Below are 20,939 nucleotides of genomic sequence, written 5' to 3' on the forward strand. Positions count from 1 at the left end.
CTCATAAGTCATGAGCACAGTGGAAAGATTTATTTTTTTTTTTTAATGAGAGACTGAGCTCATCAGTTTAACGTCACTGTGCATGAAATCGCAAAACCATTTTTACATTTCGAAGTACAAGGATGTTTTGGCTCTGCTCTTCTGTCTGGTGAATGTCTAAAAAGTTTGGGAACCCATGTGCTAGATGGATGGTTTGATGGATGAATAAAGGCAAGTGTGTATCAACAACCCCACCTGTCACAACCCAGCCCTGGCCGCAGGTTGAAGTAGCCGAACTCACACTGTCCACAGTCTCTTCCTGTCACGTGCCTCAGGCACAAACATCTTCCTGTGTGAGGATCACACTCATTCACTGACCCCAAAGTGCCAGCCGGGTTACAGAGACAGGCTGAAATTTACAGATCACACATGTCTAGTTCAGTATGGTCGATAAAAAACTGATAAAGTTATTATTTAAGTAAGGAATAAAACACAACTGGGCTTGTTGTTAAAGGAAAATAATCACCAGTAGGGTGACATGATGTGACCTGAAGTGAAGGGGAGTTATTGTTACCATCCTGAAGGTGATTATTTGTCAATAATATCATGAAAGTGTTATATTCCTTTTATACACATGCAGATGCACTCACGCAGACACTTTTGGGAAGGCCTCAGACTCCTATCCAGAGCATTTCCATAGTAACCGCTTTGGCATTTTTCACAATGGTCCCCATCTGTGTGTCCTAAACATTTGAGGCAGCGTCCAGTCACGTGATCGCACACACCTACAGCATTGGGGTCCGTGTTCTCGTTACACTCGCACCTTACACACAGCCGCACCTCGCCTTGCCAGCCAAGTGGGTCGCCGTAGAACCCGTCTTCACATAACTCGCATCTGATTCCTGTAAATCCATTGAACACACACACACACACACATCAATACAATGACGATAACTTGTCCTGTTCACCATTAAAAAAAGTATCATTAGATTTATTGGTATCTTATTAGTAATATGAAGTATATTTATATAAGGAGACTCAAAACCCCATGGCTTTGGATGGAATGCATGAGATCATGTGACAGGTACGAACTCGGCTGTTTTCATATCTATAAATCTATAGAGAATACTACAAAAATTATTTTCATGTTCAAACTGAGTCAAGTCAAAAGTTTCACTTCAATATTGTGGCTTTATTAATAAAGCTTTAAAAAGGGTTATTTTGCCTTTTTGTTAGAAACTAAATGCATATTTTGTTTCGTCATTTGAAATGTCAAAATGACAGGACAACATTCTTTGCGCTGAATATTGTAAAAATGGAGTAAACCGTGACTCACCCCTCTGTCCTGCTGGGCAATTGGTACATACAACCTCCCCTGTCTCTGGCATCTGGGCACAAGTGGTACGGCCTGGGCAGGGGCAGGGCGCACAGTCTCCTGGGCTGCCAGTCAGTGCGTTCCCATAGTAACCATCCTGACAACGCTCACAAGAGGGACCGGTTGTGAAGTCTGTGCAGTCACAGACACCTGGATCAACACACACATACACACACACACACACACACATTTTAATGTATTAATGCAAACATGCACAGGAGGATCAAAATACTGTATGCACTGGGTACACACTTGATTAGCACAGCCACCCTTTCATGCCCAGGGTGACACTGGCTTCTTACACACACAGTGAGAAGAGCTGGCACAAACACCCGACACACACACGCACATGCTTTGCAGGAGAGCACAAGCCTCATGAATGCAATACGAGTTTCTCTGAGAACAGACAAATTGGAGTGTGTCGGGGCAGCCGAGAAATGTGCGACTGGTTGAGCATGTGGCATCCATTTGGGTTCTGACCGCATCCTTGCACACTGTCAGATAGCTTTACAAGAAAACACACACACACCATCACAGAGCACATTGCTGACAAGGGAACGCTTTATTGAAGTTCCCTGCTGACAGATTCAGGGCAGAACATGTACCACCTCTTTTCAACAGTAGAGGGCAATGTATCATTGCAATGTATCAAGGAGAAGGTGGTGGGGGAGGGAGAGGAAGGGAGAAACAGAAAGATGGAGAGGGAGAGGGAGAGAGGCAAGCCCATGTGTGGCCAATTCAGAATCTAAATCCAGCCCAACTGTAATTGCTTTAGAGGCACATTTGAAGAAAAGACGAATCTAAGGGAAAATATGCAAAAGCAAAAAAAATATAGACAAACAAGACGTCACACAAACCCCTGGGGCCAACTGTGTCCCATGCCTGATTCCAATATCAAAAAGCGCTTTAGGAAAAGACATCCCAAACATCATTCTTTTTATAACCTTGTTTGCCTTGCTCCTTAAGGACAGGGCGATAAAATTGATTTTAAGTCGTGTGTGTCAGAATCAAATCCTATGCTCTGATAGTATTGCGTAAAGCCCTGAACTCTGGATGCATGAATGACTCTCTAGTGACTTTGCTAAGCAACTAAAGAGAGACAAGATGCTTTGATGGTAGTTCAGTGGTTGTGCGTTTAAATCCCAGGACAGTCATAGAGCTGCCGTTTGGTCTTTGAGCAAGACCGTTAATCCCCAACTGCTCAGCGATATGGTTGGATTGCATTCAAACTAGACAGAAACTGACCCAGGAAACCGGAGTTGGTCTGTCGACATAGACAGTACATAAATCCTAAATGAATCTGATTATTGATTTCCTGTGTATAGAGCTCTGTAAAGATGGAAACACCAGCAGAAATCTCGTACACCTTGAAATCAGTATATTGATTTAAATATATTTATATTTCCTGTGCTTATCCCAGGACTCCTATTCACAATATGCTCATGTCAAACATCCTTTCAACATCCTTCATTCATTCCTTCAAGTAATGAATTATAATTCCATTATCATCTGGAAGAGGCTGGGTTCTCCCAAGGTTTCCTATTCGTGGCGTCTCAGGGAGATTTTCTTTACCTGTGTCACGTCCGGCTAGTCCATTAGGGATCTAAACCTACTTACGGTTTTCTGTAAACCTGCTATACAAATAAGATTTCTTGAAAATGAATGATATTTAGGTATATATACTTATGCACATTATTAGGAACACCCTTACAACTACTCGTTCATGTAATTATCCAGCTGTTGGAAAAAACATTGTCTAGTCTTTTTCCAATCTTCAGCTGCCCAATTTCATTGAGCCTGTGCCCACTGTAGCCTCAGATTCCTGTTCTTGGCTGACAGCAGTGGAACCCCATGTGGTCTTCTGCTGTTGTAGCCCATCTGCCTCAAGGTTTGACGTTTTGTGCGTTCTGCTGCATCCATGGTTGTAAAGGGTGGTTATTTGAGTTGCCAAAGCCTTCCTGTCAGCTTGAACCGGTCTGGCCATTCTCATCTGACCTCTATCATTAGAAAAGGTGTTTCTGCTGACAGAAATGTTGTGCATGAAAATCTCAGGAGATAAGCAGATTGTGAAATACTCAGACCAGTCTGTCTGGCAGCAACAACCATGCCACGGTCAAAGCCACTGAGATCACATTTCCCCCATTCTGATGTTTGATGTGAACATCTTGACATGTATCTGCATGATTTTATGCATTGCATTGCTGCTGCTGCCTAAATGGCTGATTGGATAATTGCATTAAACAACAAGGGTACACCTGTTCCTATTAAAGTGGCTCGTGAGTGTTTTTTTTTTTCTCATAAGAACTTCTTAAGCAACTTAAAAATGTTTCTCAGTTTCACATTGTGTTAGTCAACTGAAAATAGATAAGTGCGTTTTTGAAATTTCAGATAGGTAAATATACCAAATCCTAAAAGGAAATAAATAATAAGAAAGGGGACAATGCTGCGGTAGCCCTTACTAATAAATACACCAGTCAGCCATAACATTAAAACCACCTGCCTAATATTGTGTAAGTCCCCCTTGTGCCATCAAAACAGCTCTGACCCGTCGAGGCAGGGACTCCACAAGACCTCTGAAAGGTACTTGTCAAAGTAACATCCACATGAATGCCAGAACCCAAGGTTTCCCAGTGTCAAGCCTAGAGCATCACACTGCCTCCACTGGCTTGCCTTCTTCCCATAGTGCATCCTGGTGCCATCTCTTCCCCAGGTAAGTGACGCACCCAGCCGTCCACATGATGTAAAAGAAAACAGGATTCATCAGACCAGGCCACCTTCTTCCATTGCTCCATGGTCCAGTTCTGATGCTCATGTTCCCATTGTAGGCACTTTCAGCAGTGGACAGGGGTCAGCATTGGCACTCTGACCAGTCTGTGGCTACGCAGCCCCGTACACAGCAAGCTGCGATGCACTGTGTTTTCTGACACCTTTCTGTCATAGCCAGCATTAACCTTTTCAGCAGTTTGTGCTACAGTAGCTCTTCTGTGGGATCAGACCAGAAGGGCTAGCCTTTGCTCCCCATGCGCATCAATGAGCCTTGGGCGCCTGCGACCCTGTTGCCGGTTCACCGGTTGTCCTTCCTTGGACCAGTTTTGTTAGGTACTAACCACTGGATTCCCGGAAACACCCCATAAGACCTGCCTTTTTGAAGATGCTCTGACCCAGTTTTCTAGCCATCACAATTTGGCCCTTGTCAAAGTAGCTCAGATCCTTACGCGTGCCCATTTTTCCTGCTTCCAACACATCAACTTCGAGAACTGACTGCTCACTTGCTGCCTAATATATCCCGCCCCTTGACAGGTTCCATTGTAACAAGATAATCAAAGTTATTCATGTCACCTGTCAGTGGTTTTAATGTTATGGCTGATTTGTGTATATGGCTTATAAAAAGCAAACAAGCAAGCAACCCTAAAAATAAATAATTAAAAACAGAGCTTAATGAAATATTAGGCTGTAACAATAAGAATGCCAAAGGTGACTATTATTTTATTCTCTGACTGTGGCTGTGAACATTAGTTATTTGTTAAGATTTTTTCGGGTATAATGATGCGTAGCAAATGGCCTTAAGACTGTTATTAACTGTGCTTCTCCCATTGTTATCCAGAAATCAATCCACACCCTGCATAGTAAAAAAGAAAGAAAGAAAATGAATAAAATGATCTATTTTTCTGATTTGGGCTTTTTTTTCTGCTGAGGTTATGAAGGGAGTGAGGATGAAAAAGTGGAGTTACTGTTACCACCCTGAAATTGATTTTATTTTCAAACAGCAACACATGCTGAAGTGTTTCCTCTTATACCACACCAAATGATCACAATTTTTTAACTTATTAATAAACGACAGTTTATTAGAGTTTTTATCTGTCTATAGTTACATTTAATGTTCTGGAACGCTTGTGAATCATATCTGTCTATTCATCTATACATATATGTATAATTACTTTAAAGGCCAGTTTAAACATGTTGGTCTAACTTGGTTTGTAGTACTGCCAGTCACACTCTTTACGCACTTTCTCATCTTCTTAACCACACACAAAGACAAATGAGAACGGCTTAAAGCCTCTTGAGCGTACCTGACAGAACTCAGTCTGAGGAAAAGAAAGTCAGAGAGTGTGTGAGAGACTGCCTTTAATGAAAAATAGCTGTTCCACAGGAAGACTGGTCTTTAAATAAAGATCTGAGCTTGGGGGGACGGCTCACTTCCCGTTTTCCTGCATCTCCCACTATTTCAGTTTATTTGTTCTGCTAAATTAGATTTAAGAGGTATTTGATTTTTCAGGCTTTTGGGAAGTCGTTCTCTACATATGAGTGTGTGCAGACTGAACAATACCAAACAACACTCAGGGCAATACATTAATATAAAAAAAAAAAGCCTCAAAAGTCAGCACAAAATGTACAGACAAAAACCTCTTCTTCAAAGCTGGAAAATGCAGCGGCAGCATGCTGAGTAAAATCAATTAAAAACATTGATTCATTCCCATCAAACAGCAGATAATGGTGTATTAAGTAATTTAAGGGTTACCTGTCATTTGCTGACATTGAACATGATCTTAACTGGTATTTACGGCATCTTACTTTGTTACATAGTAAGACGACATTACAGTAATGCAAGTTAACTCTTACATGTCCATAATCAGTTTAAGGCTGACTTTAGGAAATATGTAAATCTCCTCCAAATCTCTTTAATTTGATATAAATTATTATAATTTACTATAAATCATTATCCTGATTTTTTTTTTTTTTGTCTAGACTCAATGTGTGTCAGGCTTCTGTTAGCTCAGATATGCGGAAGGAGGAGAATAGCATTTTCCTCTGTGTGTGTTACGCCGCCCCTGAGCAGGAGTTTGAAAAAATATGGTTGGCCAACTTTACATGATTCAGAGGAAGCACATGTTGGCCTTCTCCCTCCTGGGGTTGTAGCTGTCGTGTGATGGGAAGACCTAACAGGTGGGTGGGAATTGGCCAAGACTAAATTAGGGAGAAAATCAGGGTAAAAAAAAAGCAGAAGGAGAATGCTGAACAATCCTATTCAACATTTTTTTTTTTTTTTTTTACCACTTCTAACAATTCACCATCTGGCAACACATGCAAATTTGTGGTATTTCTGGACAACCAGCTATCTTTCTCTCCTCACACTGCTAATTTGACTAGTTCATTCAAGTTTCTCCTTACAAATTCAGGAGGCCATTTCTCTCCACAGTGGTCACTCAGTTGCTTGTTCAATCATTTCAGGATTGCATCCAGAATGCAAAGACACGACTTGTTCTGCATCACACCACTCGTGCGTTTCCTCCACTGGCTTCCTATAAACACATGGTTGCCTACAATGACAAAAACGGACCCCCACCTACCAGAAGGCACTCATCAAACCCTGCTCTGTACCACCTTCCCTTGAGCCATTATTCCTTAAGATATAAGGAAGACATGCATCAAGACTCGTCTCTGTTTTTGTACCCAGGGGCTGGAATGAACTTCTGAACGGCTGAGTCACTGACTGTCTTCAAACGAAGACAAAAGACCTACCTCTTCACCAAGCACTTAAATAAGCACTAATTAAAAAAAATACTGTTTTTACTCCTCTCTAACACCATTTTAAGGTTCTTAGACTCTGACTTATTTGTACTAATTAGTTTTCGAAGGCGATTATAAAGCACTTCTATAAGTCTCTCTGGATTAGGACGTCTGTGAATACGAAGACAAGGCATGTCAGCACAAAAGAATGGGCTGAATTATGTGCATCACATATTAACTAAATACATAAACTCATTAGTTTAATATTCCTGGAAGTACTATTGCTCTCCTGTATTGAAAGAGACTGATTAAGAGACGAGAGAGTGAGTGAGTAAGAGAGAGGCAGACAGAGAGAGAAAATGACCAGTGTACCTTTGCTTTTTATTTTGTAGATGAATTAGGAGATACAGGGTGAGAGTCATCGGTAAAGAAGAGAGAGAAATGGAGATAAATAGAGAGAGTAGAAAATACAAATGGACAAAGAAAGTACTTTTTTTTACAGAAAGTACACAGAGAGAGAAAGAAAGAGAGAAAGAGATGTATTTCATTCACTTTGAATGTAAGAATGAAGCTGGCTGCCATATGATTTTTTTTTTTTTTTTGCTTTGTTGGACTTAGTCACCAGTAATACAAGCCATATGTGGTGTCCACTGATGGGGCAGATGCTACACACACACGCAACATCTGTGCACTATGGGTTCCTGTTTCTGTTATTTGCTTTCTTTCCTTCCGTTCTTGTAACAAGAACAAAGAAAATGTGGGGCAATATGTCTGCAAAAACCCAACACATGGCCAAATTTTGTCTATTACACATAGTTGAAAACTAGAGCGCTTCATGAGCTGAAATCTGTTCAAATGTTTTAAAGTTTGGTTACCTTCAAATCTGAAAAAGGAGAAAATTGCATTTAAAAATTTCATTCCAGGTCCACTAAGTTGGCTTTGCTGATTCAGTCCGATCTGTTCTGTTGGTTAAAATTTCTTATTATTAATGGGTTTTTTTAATATATTTTTAAGGCCATTTAAACATTTTAAAATGCTCACCGATGTCATCTGTACAGAGTGTGTAAGTGCTCTTCTCTGTTTTGATGATGATGTGAAGGTGGAAAGAGCATCACGGACATTTCAGCAGACGTTGTTTAGGCTTATGTCTAAACTTCTATACCATGTAAATATCAAAACATCATGAGAAAAGCACACTTGGCTTGGAAGGTTCTGCACATCTTTAGACAGATTTGACTGCATTTACTGCTGCATTTGTTAAACTGGCTCCTTACCCAACCTGATTCTCGGGGAGAAAATAAAGCAAGGCTAGATTAGATTAAAGATTTTTGTGTCATTTTGATAAAATATATTTGTTTTCTTCAAGTAGAAAACAGTGTCAGGGTATATAATTGGCTGAAAAACACAGTTTCGGTCATAATTTTGGGTTTCTAGAATTAACTACACTGACATCTGATACACTGATACACTGATGTGAGCCACCTCACAAATAATTCGTCACTACCAGTCGCAATCACTAACTGACAATTAATGCTTTTTCCATAACCATTAAATACATACTAATCAGCTTTGGCATAGTGTGAACAGCATTATTTTATGGAAAGCTTTATAAAGTTGTTGCCCTTTCATACCCTGTTTAATTTTAGCCTTTAGGTCCTTTTTTTTCTGATCATTCATAAGCCAAATGTCAAATTGTACTTTATCTATGCAGTTCTATTGATTTTATATCAAAGCATCAGGTCACGTATGCACCCCAGAGAATATTGAATAGATTGTAGCCAAGCCAGAACTCCAAATATTCATTAACACAACATGAAACAGGATGCCACCCTCTTGCCCAAAGGGGCCTTGAGATTACCATATCAGCATCTGAAGCTCAGTGGGTGTCCGTCCTTATTTAGTTCCTGACTTTATTTTCTCTCTCAACTCTCTTCAGGCAAAGTTTATTCCACTCTTCCGCTTGGTCTCTTCCTGACATTTGTATGTCTCACTATGCTGAATTATTCACCATATTTTGCATGGCTAAATGTCAGCACCTCAGAATGGCTCCTTATTGTTTGGAGGTCTTTGAGAAGAGAGAAATCGTAAAAGGAGAAAAGGAAAAAGGCAGAAAATGGACAGGCGAAGACTGCATTTTATTCTGCAGAAAGGGGAGTTTTTCTCTGCCCTGCTACTCGTTAGTCTGTTTTCTTTTATACACATATTTATGAAAATGTTAGATGATTGTTAGTAGCTTTTATAGTGTAGTGGCTTACATAGCACTTTATTACTTAGATACAGTGTTTCAATGTTTCAGTGCTATGTAATCATGATTTTTTTTTTTTTAAGTGTAATTTATTGAACCTTCTATACAGTGGACATAAAAAGTCTACACACATTGTTAAAATGGCCGGTTTTTGTGATGTAAAATATGAAACTAAATTAAAGCATGTCAGAACAATTTTCACCTTTATTGTGAAATTGCAGCATGTAAATTCAAGTGACAAACAACCAGAAATGTTTTAGGGGAAAAACTGAAAAACCAAAAACTTACAATACCCAACTTGTATAAGTGCACACACTCTTTTATAAAAATGTGACAGTGTTCAGAATCAACCAATCACATTCAATCTCATGTTAAATACTAATATACCTACCATCAATTAAAGTGACTGATTAACCCCAAATAAAGTACAGCTGTTCATATAGGATTTTTCTGACATCATCTGTGTAACATCCACTTGGAAAAGCCGTGGGCCAGAAAGATCTTATAAAGGAGAGGGTTACAAAAGGAGAGGGTTACAAAAAAATTTCCAAGGCATTGGATATACCATGGAACACTGTAAAGACAATAATCAACAACTGGAGAAAATATGGCACAACTATGACATTACTAGGAACAGGACATTCCTTTAAATTTGATGAGAAGAGCAAGATAAATCTGGTGAAGGAGGCTGCTAAGAGGCCTACAGCAACATTAAAAGAATTGCAGCAATCTCTGGAAAGTACTGGTTGTTCCCTCCATGTGACATCAATCTCCCAAATTCTTCATTTCTGGGCTATGGGGTGGCAAGACGGAAGATTTTTTTTTTAAAAAACAAGCAAAAAAAAAAACATCCCAAACTGGCTAAAGTACAAATAAATAATAAATAAATAACAAATAAATAATAAATCTAATCTCCAAAACCATGTGGAATAATGTGTTATAGATTGATGAGACCGAAGTTGTACTTTGGCCATAAAAAAAAACAAAAAAAAACAGCACATCACCAAAAGTTCACCGTCCCCAAAGCATCATGCTTCGGAACTGCTTTGCTTAAGCTGGAACTAGGGCTTTAGTCAGTGGGAATCATGAATTAGCTACAAATACCAGTCAAATTTGGAGCAAAACCTTAAGGCTTCTGCTAAAACACTTTGGATGAAGAGGAATTTCACCTTTCAGCATGACAGTGATCTAAAGCACACCTCCAAATCAACAAAGGAATGGCTTCACCAAAACATGATCAAGGTTTTGGAATGGCCCAGCCAGAGTCCAGATCTAAATCTAATCAAAAATCTGTGAGGTGTCCTGAAGAGGGCTGTGCACAGGAGATGCCCAGCCAATCTGACAGAGTTAGAATGCCTTTGCAAGGAAGAATGGCAAAATATCACGAAATATTTTACTAACAAAGTCAAGATGTGCCAAACTGATTGGTTCTTACCCCAAAACATTGAACGCCGTGATAAAATCTAAAGGTGCTTCAACTAAGTATTAGTTTAGGGGTGTGCACACTTATGCAACCAGGTTATTGTACATTTTTTATTTTTCTTTTTTCCTCCAAAATGATTCTTATTGTTTTTCACTTTAATTAATAGGTTGCAATTTCACAATAAAGGTAGTCATTTTTTTATATCACGAAAACCTGCCATTTTAACAGGGGTGTATTGACTTTTTATATCCACTGTATATTAAACTTGAACATGACTGAACATGACTCTATCTGATGTGTAAATGTTAGTAATAATACATGACGTTTCCAGAGAACCAGGATGATTCAGAACAGATATTTCTCCCTTTCTGCTACAGCCTCAGAAACACTTTGCTTGAATGAAGGACGTTTGTCCTATTTTATCTCTAAATACACAGGTGTATATACATGGATGACATTGGCTCTGTTATGCTCTGGGGGTATCTTGCTGCCATTTGTCCCGTTGAAGAGAAGAGACACTACAAATCAACAAAGTTCTTCAGATTGATCATCTTCCATATTACCTTACGTAAGTAAGAAAGTTTTGCAAATCATACTGATTCATATAAACGCTCAAAAAAGGGGCACTGGTGGATATGAGGTGTGTTGACCTCTGCCTCCTTTGAGTATGTATTTAATTGGTAGTAACCTGGTAGTTCCCCAGGAGATACAGTATATAAGACTTGGTCATTATTACATAGCTCGTAATGAACTACCAAACACTCATGAATGTCCCAGTGCTGCTCTCATTTTCCTTTGGATTCACAACATGTATTTATTTTTATTTCCTTCCTGGTCCTCTCTCCGCCTCTATCCCACTAATATTGCACTAATATGCTCACCTGCTTCTTATTAACTCTATTTTTACTCAGTGTATATATAATCACTTCATGTTCTTTGTAAGGTTTTGATGATCGATGATCTTTTGCCATTCCATTTGGGTTTCTCACAGTTTTTCTTTCTCATCTTATCATCTGTTCTGAGCTTAACTTCTGTTTTTACTCACTCTTACGTCCAACAGCTTCTGCTTGTGACACAAACCATCACTTTATTATTACTTAATAAGTAATTACCCAGTGGTATTTAGTGGTAGTTGTTAATAGTAGTTACTTAGTTGTTAATAAATTACTACTCATTCATTCCTGTTTAGTCCCTGTGTAGTTAGTTATGAGTTTTTGAACAGTAGTGTAAAATGTTACCAATTTTCTTTTTAATTTTATTGTGAATTTTTTTATTTAAATATTTGTTGTTTTTAAGGGTATTTTATTCCATATGTAATTTCTATGAGAAATTACAAATTCCATGCAATTTGCAATAGGCTATGGTCTCATTTTTTTCCCCTCAGAATGGATAATGCCTGTTTTAAAGAAGGAAGTTAGAAAATTCAGGAATGAACGATTGTACTGCGCACCAAATTACAGATAGTTCTGAATCTGTGTGCTTTGCCCTTAGATCTAACCTTAGAAATAAAAAATGCAGACATTTTATGACTGATGAGGTGTGAAGGCCTCTATTCTCTTGTTTCATTTCCCTCTTCTTCTCGATTCCATACTTTTTAATCTTGCTTTACTTGCAAATGCTGTCCTTCAAAATGTCCTTCAGAAAGGAAAGTGTTTCATTAAGCTCCACAGTGTACATAAGTATGTACTGTTGTAAGCACTAGGAATATGAAGCCGCAATATAGATGTTACATGAGAGAGAGAGAGAGAAAAAAATGTTTATTTTATATCAAGGCCTCCAGGATATTATATGACATCAATATCTGGTGTTTGCGAGGGTAAAACACTATAGCTTCTGGGGGAATTACATCCAGTGATGAAAAAAATGTTAGCATTATTTACATGGAACATTGCATGAAAGATTTATAACCGACAGATGGCTGTTTGGAGATAGCATCTATGTATATAGTATATAACTTTCTATAATTCATTGCTTAATTCACATTCACTGAGTCTAATCGAATTATTTTGTGTGCTCAGAGAAAAGGGGGAAAGAGGAGACCAGAGAGCATAGAGGGGGGGAAAAAAGCACATGATGCAACCTATTTGTTTAAAAGATAAACTGCTGTTAATGAAGGCATTCACATAAGAAACCGCCGCCGTTTTTCTCTTTGCCTTCTCTGTCAACAACTCCTTTCTTGCATCATTTTCCACCCCAATCACCCCTCCCACTCCTTCCTCCATACTCTAATTTAATGGATGGCAAGTCTTAAATTAACACTCGAAAAGAAAAATACACAGGAAGAGAGGCACAATCACTTGCGTGCACACGCATAATGTACGTGCATCTGAAGGACATATGCTTGACTTCGTTAGTCCTCCGTTTCTGGATGAGCAGTGTCCTGTTTTTGTTTTCCCACCACAAATATTACCATTTTTGCAATCTGGTGTGTCGCTGGCAGTGACACAATCTGGAGAACTTTTAATAAATCACAATTATGAAGCCACAATAGTGCGGTGCTCAGGCAGAAACGCCACTCCTCTGTTATTTTCAACTAGTCTCAGCTGACTGAATTTATTAGCTATTAGCCAATTAATAGTCAATTAGACCTCATTTGCAAGTCCATCAAAATTCTCAGCTCCTTTCATGAATATAAAAATCAAAGCGGTGTATCCTTTCAGCTCTCCTTGTACACCTCAAGCTCTTCTGAAGGGAAAACTGGATTGAATAGCCTAAAAAAAAGCCTTAAAAATCCGAATTGGGTTTGAAAGAGTTTGGAAAAACTTTCCATTCTGTAATCTAGAGGAAAATGAAGAATGGCATGTGTATATGCTAATGCCAAACGAGGCCACTTTCAGCAGGGATTCATCACAAGCCTAATTCTATTTACTAACGTGAAAAGGATTTAAGCAGCTAAATGGCCCTGAACGGCGCCCGTTGCAACTGGTATTCAATTGCACTTTGAAGTTAAACAGGTTCATGAATAAATAAACACACTGAGCTCCTCCTTCTCTCCTGGGATGGAAGAAATTCTTTGCTGAGGCTTTCCTTCATTCCCTCACTTGTCTTTCTGCTTTGGATTCTCTTTCAACTTACTTTTACACCTGCCCTGACCTTTCCATCGCCCCCTCTCCTCCTTTCTGCTCAAAGTGCTTTATTAAATGCCTCCCTAACTCCCTTCTCACACTTATCTCTCTCTCTCTTAAAGCATATCAGCTCATGTTTGACATTAATTTGCTGCGTAAAATCCTTGTACTGCACTAATCGCTTTTTACGCTCATAAGGAGAACTATGAAGGTTTAATTTGCAGCACATTAAAAGAGTCTGAGTTCCTGGTAAGTGTCAGAGAAAGTGTGGGGGGAAAAAAGATAGAAAGAGGGAAAAAGAAAGATGAAGACAAAGAACAGGGACCTATGTGGCTTGTTTAGTCCTCTACCAATTCCCACTCACCAGCCAGCTCTCATATGAAAGCTAACACGTGCTTCCTCTGACACACATGAAGCCAGCTAGTGCTTACAACTTGCTGTGTAGTAGGGCAGCGTAACACACTTGGAGGAAAGTGCTATTCAATTCAATTTTATTTGTATAGCACTTTTAACAAAGGACACTGTCAAAAAGTATAAAAAAATAAATAAAATGAATAAATACATTCAAATTAAATTAAATCTAAATAAATTGTAAATGTGTGAATTTATCCCTAATGAGCAAACCAGAGGCGACGGTGGTGAGGAAAAACTCCCTGAGACAGTATAAGGAAGAAACCTTGAGAGGAACCAGACTCAAGAGGGAACTGATCCTCATCTGGGTGATAACGGATAGTGCAATTATAAATAAATACCGTCTATAACTGTGTACTACATGGACAAATAGTGCAATTGTGCAACCAGTAAATTCCTTACAGTTTTCACATGAAGTCTGACTATCTACCCTCTTCTGCATACATGAACTCATGATTGGCTGGTGTCGCTGTGATTGACAGGGAAGAGAGAGTATGCCTCCCTCCTACCCAGAAAGCATGGCCACTTTTTGCTCGCTAGACCCCCAGCCGTGGATGGCTGAGGCATAGACAAGATTAGAACTTGCAATCTCCCAGCAACGGGGCCATCGCAAACCCCCCCACTTCGCCACTCAGTAATCCAATGGGCCTGTTTTAAAAAGACTTTGGAGAATTAAGACAAGCGCAATAAAGCATACTATCGCAGGCTTGGCTCATGTCAGATAGTTGGATGTATCTTATGTATTATTCTGATGTTTGGCTCAAGCGGTAACCTGTAAAAAGGGGCTGAGTTCGAATGAATACATTATCAAGAGCTATGGTGAGGTCATTCAGTGCAGTGACATGGTCATAATCAGATTTCAATAATGCTTTCTAGATTCCACGTTAATATTTTTGTTATGGAGATAACACTTGGCTGACATGTTTTATGTTTTGTACTCTTTTTGCTGTTCACTCTAACACATTCCTCTTTAACTGGCTGAATTTGGCAAGTGTGAGTATTTAATTAGCTTTGTTTATAGATATTGTATCGAGTATTGTATTGATTGTGTGAATACTACATCCTATGTATATTTTAACTAATCAATTCACCTTCAGTACACCTTCACTACAACTACATTTGTTATGTATAGAGTAATTTCATCAACTGTATCTAGTTGGGTGAAGGAGCCTGTTTGTATTGAAGTAGGTTTATGTGCGTGACAAATACTGCAGATCTACAAGACAGGGAAATGGGGCAAGACTTTTAAAGGTTTGCTTAATGTCAGGAAAATAGGGCGACACAGTGGTGCAGTGGTTAGCGTTGCCGCTTCATAGCTCCAGGGTTGCAGGGAGGTTTTCTTCTACCTCCCAAAGGTGGACTGGCTATTCTAAATTGCCCCTAGCAGTGAATGAGTATGTGTGTGTGTCTCTGTCTGTGTGTGTGTGTATGTGTGTGTGTGTGTGCATGGTGCTCTGTGATGGACTGGTGTACTCCAGGGTGTATGGCTGTACATACCCTGTAAGCGTTCCCAGGATAGGCTCCGGATCCATTTTAAATCTGATGAGTATTAAGTAGTTACTGAAGATGAATGAATGAAGACAAATGTACAAAATGTGCCAGAAATGCTAGATTGATGAAGCTTTTCATCTATCAAAACCGTATACAAACAGCCTGCAGGAAAAAATCAATTTCTGTGGTTAGGGTAAACAGATGGCCAATGGGCAAGCAGCATTTAAATATGTAGTTTGCATAAATAGTTCTTTCACCAAGGTCCTCAGGTGGTGTTGTATTAATACCCACCTTATCAGAAATAAAGAATTTCTATAAGAATTTAAAAAAACACCTACATTTCCTCTTGTTTCAAATGCAACATTTGTGATTCTCTCCCTCAAATATATGCAACATGTGAAATGTGCCTCTCTAACTCATAAATACAGTGTGTTAAACAAGTTTGTGCTGAACATGGCACATTTTGTTTGAACCCTTCCATTTTTCAAGTGATCAAAAATATTGGAACGTATGACTGACAGGTGTTTCTTGTTGCCCGGGTGTAAATAAAATAAAATACCAAAACACACTGCCAACACAACAAAGGACTTTATCAGGGGAAAAAGTGGAAGGTTTTAGACTGGCCAAGTCAATCACCAGATCTTAACCCGATTGAGCCTGCATTTCACCTCCTGAAGAGGAGACTGACGGTAGAAACCCCCCAAAACAAACAACAACTGAAAGAAACTGCAGTACAAACCTGGAAAAGCATCACAAAAGAAAAATGCAACAGTTTGGTGATGTCAGTGAATCAACAACTTGATACAGTTATTGCAAGCAAGGGATACGCATCCAAATATTAAATGTTATTTACAATAGTTTACCTATACCTATAGACTATCTGTTCCGATACTTTTGCTCACCCCATAAATTGGGTGGTCTGCCACCAAACATGCCATGTTCTAAGCTGTTTAACACCTCTAGATGTAAATATCAGGAAATGAAAGCTGAAATTTTGATCTCTCGTCTCCTATCTCAAACCCAAATGTCTTCAGTGTATAGCAGAAACAAAAGAATTGGCCTTGCCACGCCAGTACTTTCAGAAGGAACTGTATGCATTTAGGGAAGGATTGCATGTGTATTCTCCTATGGCATGTTTCGCACATAATTTTTTTTTTCACTGAGTGCAGCCTAATTAGCACCTGAAACAAGGCAAAAACAGCTTAACACATTAGGCCTGCTATCTTTTTCACTCTCCGTTATCTCTCTTACTCTGTCACACACTCGCACATATACGGGTCTAGCCTATATTAGCATTAATTAGCCAGGGGCTGGTTAACAGAGCTAATGAGAAAGATGGAGGTGGCAATGAACTCTGCCCCTCCTGTGCAGGCAATCAACTCGCTATGCAGTCTGTTAACTGGGGCATGGAAAGAGAGGTAGATGTGGGGAGTACAGGTGAAACAATAAGGCAAGATGAGGAGGAAATTAGTCTGGTATGGAGGTGTGGAGAAAGAAAAAGAGAATATATGACATCCTTGTTTTAGCTGATGGAGTGGACATGCTTGCACACAACTCCAATTAACAATCTGAAAGATGCGCACCCTCATGCCCTGTTTTGGACAAACTTGTTAAAGACCCATTTTAAAGTTTTACTGAAATTGGAACAAAGCTGCACTTGTCACATGCTCTCTAATTAACAAGCAAAAATAAGCACTTTAGGGTCACACAGAGGTTATATTCAGGTCATTCTGATCTGAAAATTGAAAGTAATTTAAAGTATTATGAAAAGAAGTTGTTTTTTTTTACCCATGTTTTCTCACAGACCTGTTTCTGGATGGCACGTCCCATGCTGGTTACAGTTACATGGCACACAGGGAGAATACGGCCCGCCGTTAGGACTGTCTCGGGTAAAACCTGGTGCACACAGCTCGCAAAATTGTCCCATGAATCCTGGTGGGCATGCACACATCTCAACCCAGGGGGCAGGTGGGGCAAGGTGGATGTCGGAGTAGGGCTCAGCCAGTGTCGCAGAGGTCAATGTCACGCCAGACAGCTGGGATGTATCTGTGGGGGGAGAAAAGGATGAAGGGTCAAGTCAAGGTTATTTATCATCTGTACGGTATGTCAAGACTGCTGGTATGCTGTATCGGTCTGATACTGTTCTCAAGTTGTACTTGTCATTGTTTTTTAAAAAAAAAAAAAAAAAGCATAACATATTTAACATAAAACATAACTATTGTTTGCACAATTTGCTATAGATGCTGCTGTTACTATTTTTGCTCAACTCAGTAAATACTTCTTAATCAGTGTAAATGGGGATCATGTCTTTGGCAACATGAAATGCCACTGCAACTGGGAAGTCAACTACGAGTTCCTCTCCTGTTTACAGAGTGATGTCAAATCACAGCATCTGAAAACAAAGTAGGATGTCTTGCTTTTAAATGGGTTATACTGTATATACAGGTGTTAGCTTTAGGTTACACTGATCAGCTATAACATTAAAACCACCTGCCTAATACTGTGTAGGCCCCCCTTCTGCCACCAGAACAGCTCTGACTCATCGAGGCATGGACTCCACAAGACCTCTGAAGGTGTGCTGTGGTATCTGGCACCAAGATGTTAGCAGCAGATCCTTTAAGTCCTGTAAGTTGTGACGTGGGGCCTCCATGGACTTGTTTGTCCAGCACATCCCACAGATGCTCAATCAGACTGAGACTTGGACTCTTTGTTGTGTTTCTCAAACCATTCCTGAACAATTTTTGCAGTGTGGCAGGGCACATTATCCTGCTGAAAGAAGCCACTGCCATTAGAGAATACCGTTACCATGAAGGGGTGTATTTGGTCTGCAACACTGTTTAGGTAGGTGGTACATATCAGAGTAACATTTACATGAATGCCAGGACACAAGGTTTCCCGGCAGAACATTGTCCAGAGCATCACATTGCTTCTACCGGCTTGCCTTCTTCCCATAGTGCATCCTGGTGCCATCTCTTCCCCAGGTAAGTGATGCGCACACACACTCGGCCGTCCACATGATGTAAAAGAAAACATTCTTCCATCGCTGCATGGTCCAGTTCTGATGCTCATGTGTCCATTGTAGCTGCTTTCGGTGGTCAGCATGGGCACTCTGACCGGTCTGCAGCTATGCAGCCCCATACAGATCAGGCTGTGATGCACTGTGTGTTCTGACACCTTTCTGTCATAGCCAGCATTAACTTTTTCAGCAATTTGTGCTACATTAGCTCTTCTGACAGGTTAGCCTTTGCACCTCACGTGCATCAATGTGCCTTTGGCACCCATGACCCTGTCACTCTGAAGTGATAGTTCCACCTACAATCTCAGTCCTCTGCAAAGTGCAAACTGTTTATCTTGCTGTTTTTTATAATAAATTATTATATATTATTATTATATATTATTATTATTATTTTAATTTTTTTGGTGCACTGCTTGAGAGTAGCACAGGCTGTAGGAGCCAACATTTGTCAAGTTAAGAAGGCTGTTTTAAGTTTAAATAGCATTTGTGGATTTTTTTTAATTAAAAATTTAAATATGTATAGCTACACATGTACAATCTTGATTAAAACATTTTGAAAGTCGTGTTAAAACATTAATTTGAATGAACAGAATTATTCTTAAAAATCACCCAGCACAGCTTGCGTGCACACAAAAGTGGTCATGAGCACGGAGCAGTGAATCGGGTGTGCCGAGAAACCGTATTATATGAGAACACTTCATTTCTGCAAGCATTGAGCCATGCCTGTCAATGTCTACACTTTGCACCTTTGTCAAAATGTAGTTTACGCTCATTTTTAATTACAACACTCACTGATCCTGCTCTGCGTACTCAAGTCAGCCACCCTCACACACACTATTGTAAAAAGCCTCAGTTAAATTGCTAACATGTAACATTATGAAGCACTAATATACAAAACTCACACACACAAGAGAAACAGCTCTCAACCTAATTGAGAAAAGATCTATGCAAAAAGGAGAAATGTTGATGCGTCCTCTTACACCAAGAATTCCCAATGCTAGTTCACTAGCACCTGTTTTCCTGCTCCTATATAACCATGATGCATTTTCCATTTTGTTGGCCTTTTGAGTCAGAAGTGTCGGGAGCCCGGGGATACTTGAGGAAGAGGACTGCGAACCACTGCCTTCAGAGTAACATGTTTTTAGAACATGGAAGATTAGAACAAACGAAGATTAATGACACTCATTTGAAGAAGTGCAGTGGAAGATATATTAGGCCATTTCTGTAAGCAAACGCATTCCTACATCAGAGTAAAGGTTAAATAGCTGGGTTGCCTCAAGTTCGGTGACAGATGTTTTGAGTTTAATTGACTTTGGACCAACTTGGTCCCTTTTGTATTGATCCTTCCCATGAAGAAAGGCAAGCACATACAAGACAGGAAATTGAAAGAGCCCAAGGCATTAAGATAAGATAACGGCATTCAAGCTAGTATGGGCAGAAACTGACTTCTACCAAGTAAATAAATTAGATTAGTGGTTATCCTCTATAACTTAACTTTATTATACAGTATACCTAGCTGCCATAGGGCAGCTACCAAGGGCCTAATAATTCTTTTATTATGGGTTTGTTTCAAAGGGCTGAATTACTGGGGGCTTGGTTACATCTTTTGTTGCTCATATATATATATATATATATATGTGTGTGTGTGTGTAATATATATATATATATATATATATATATATATATATATATATATATATATATGTATGTATAGATATAAGTAGATTTGCCCCCCACGCCCCAACTTTTAAGGGGTCAGAAACTGATAGAACATTCAGAACCCTTGGTAAATGCAAAGTACATAGAAACCATTACAGTGGAAAAAAAAAAACACCACCTATTCCCCTAACTGTTGTTGTTGCTGCCGCTTGCTTTATTATAATTCTTATCTAGCTCTAATTAGGAAAAAAGTGATCATTTTCAGCCATTATTTCTCAACCATCTAATCACTGATTTCATTTCTGAAGTCTGTATAGCAAAGATTGCTGCAGATGATCTAATGAGAGAAGATTCACTTTAACATTGTCAATAAAAATACAAATTGTTGACGGTTTGACAGAGCAGACACATTGGCAAATTACAGTTTATTTCTAACTGATTCAGCAAAGATTCAGGTTTATTCGTTGTCTGATCATAATGTTCTACAGGAAACAGCATGGGGATGTTGTGTATTAATCCCATGCAAGAATGCAAACCATATGATTTTTAAAAAGGCAATTCAGCTGTTGAGTATTAAAAAAAAATATCGGACAAATCCATAAGCAGTCTATAAAAGTACTTATGGTGCATGAAAGCGCTCTTTCATGTTCAAAAGTGGATTCCAGACTGACAAAATCCAGGAGAGCTTCTAAGTCAACCCCATATCACTCTTTAAGCTATTAATCGTAATGAGGATAATATCAGCTACACAAGCATGGTACATTTCA

General features: G+C 39.3%; 1 protein-coding gene across 1 annotated transcript in view; it reads right to left on the bottom strand.

Annotated features, from left to right (window-relative positions):
- lamc3 (laminin, gamma 3) overlaps nt 1-20,939 on the bottom strand; it is a 121,196-nt gene that overhangs the window by 19,829 nt on the left and 80,428 nt on the right. The window contains exons 12-15 of the mRNA XM_026922053.3: nt 17,304-17,543; nt 1,316-1,504; nt 630-881; nt 235-388 (exon numbers count right to left, since the gene is read on the bottom strand). Coding sequence (XP_026777854.3) covers nt 235-388; nt 630-881; nt 1,316-1,504; nt 17,304-17,543 — 835 coding nt within the window. The remainder of the gene's footprint in view (nt 1-234; nt 389-629; nt 882-1,315; nt 1,505-17,303; nt 17,544-20,939) is intronic.

The sequence above is a fragment of the Pangasianodon hypophthalmus genome, chromosome 27 (assembly GCF_027358585.1).
Source record: "Pangasianodon hypophthalmus isolate fPanHyp1 chromosome 27, fPanHyp1.pri, whole genome shotgun sequence".
Taxonomy (NCBI): domain Eukaryota; kingdom Metazoa; phylum Chordata; class Actinopteri; order Siluriformes; family Pangasiidae; genus Pangasianodon; species Pangasianodon hypophthalmus.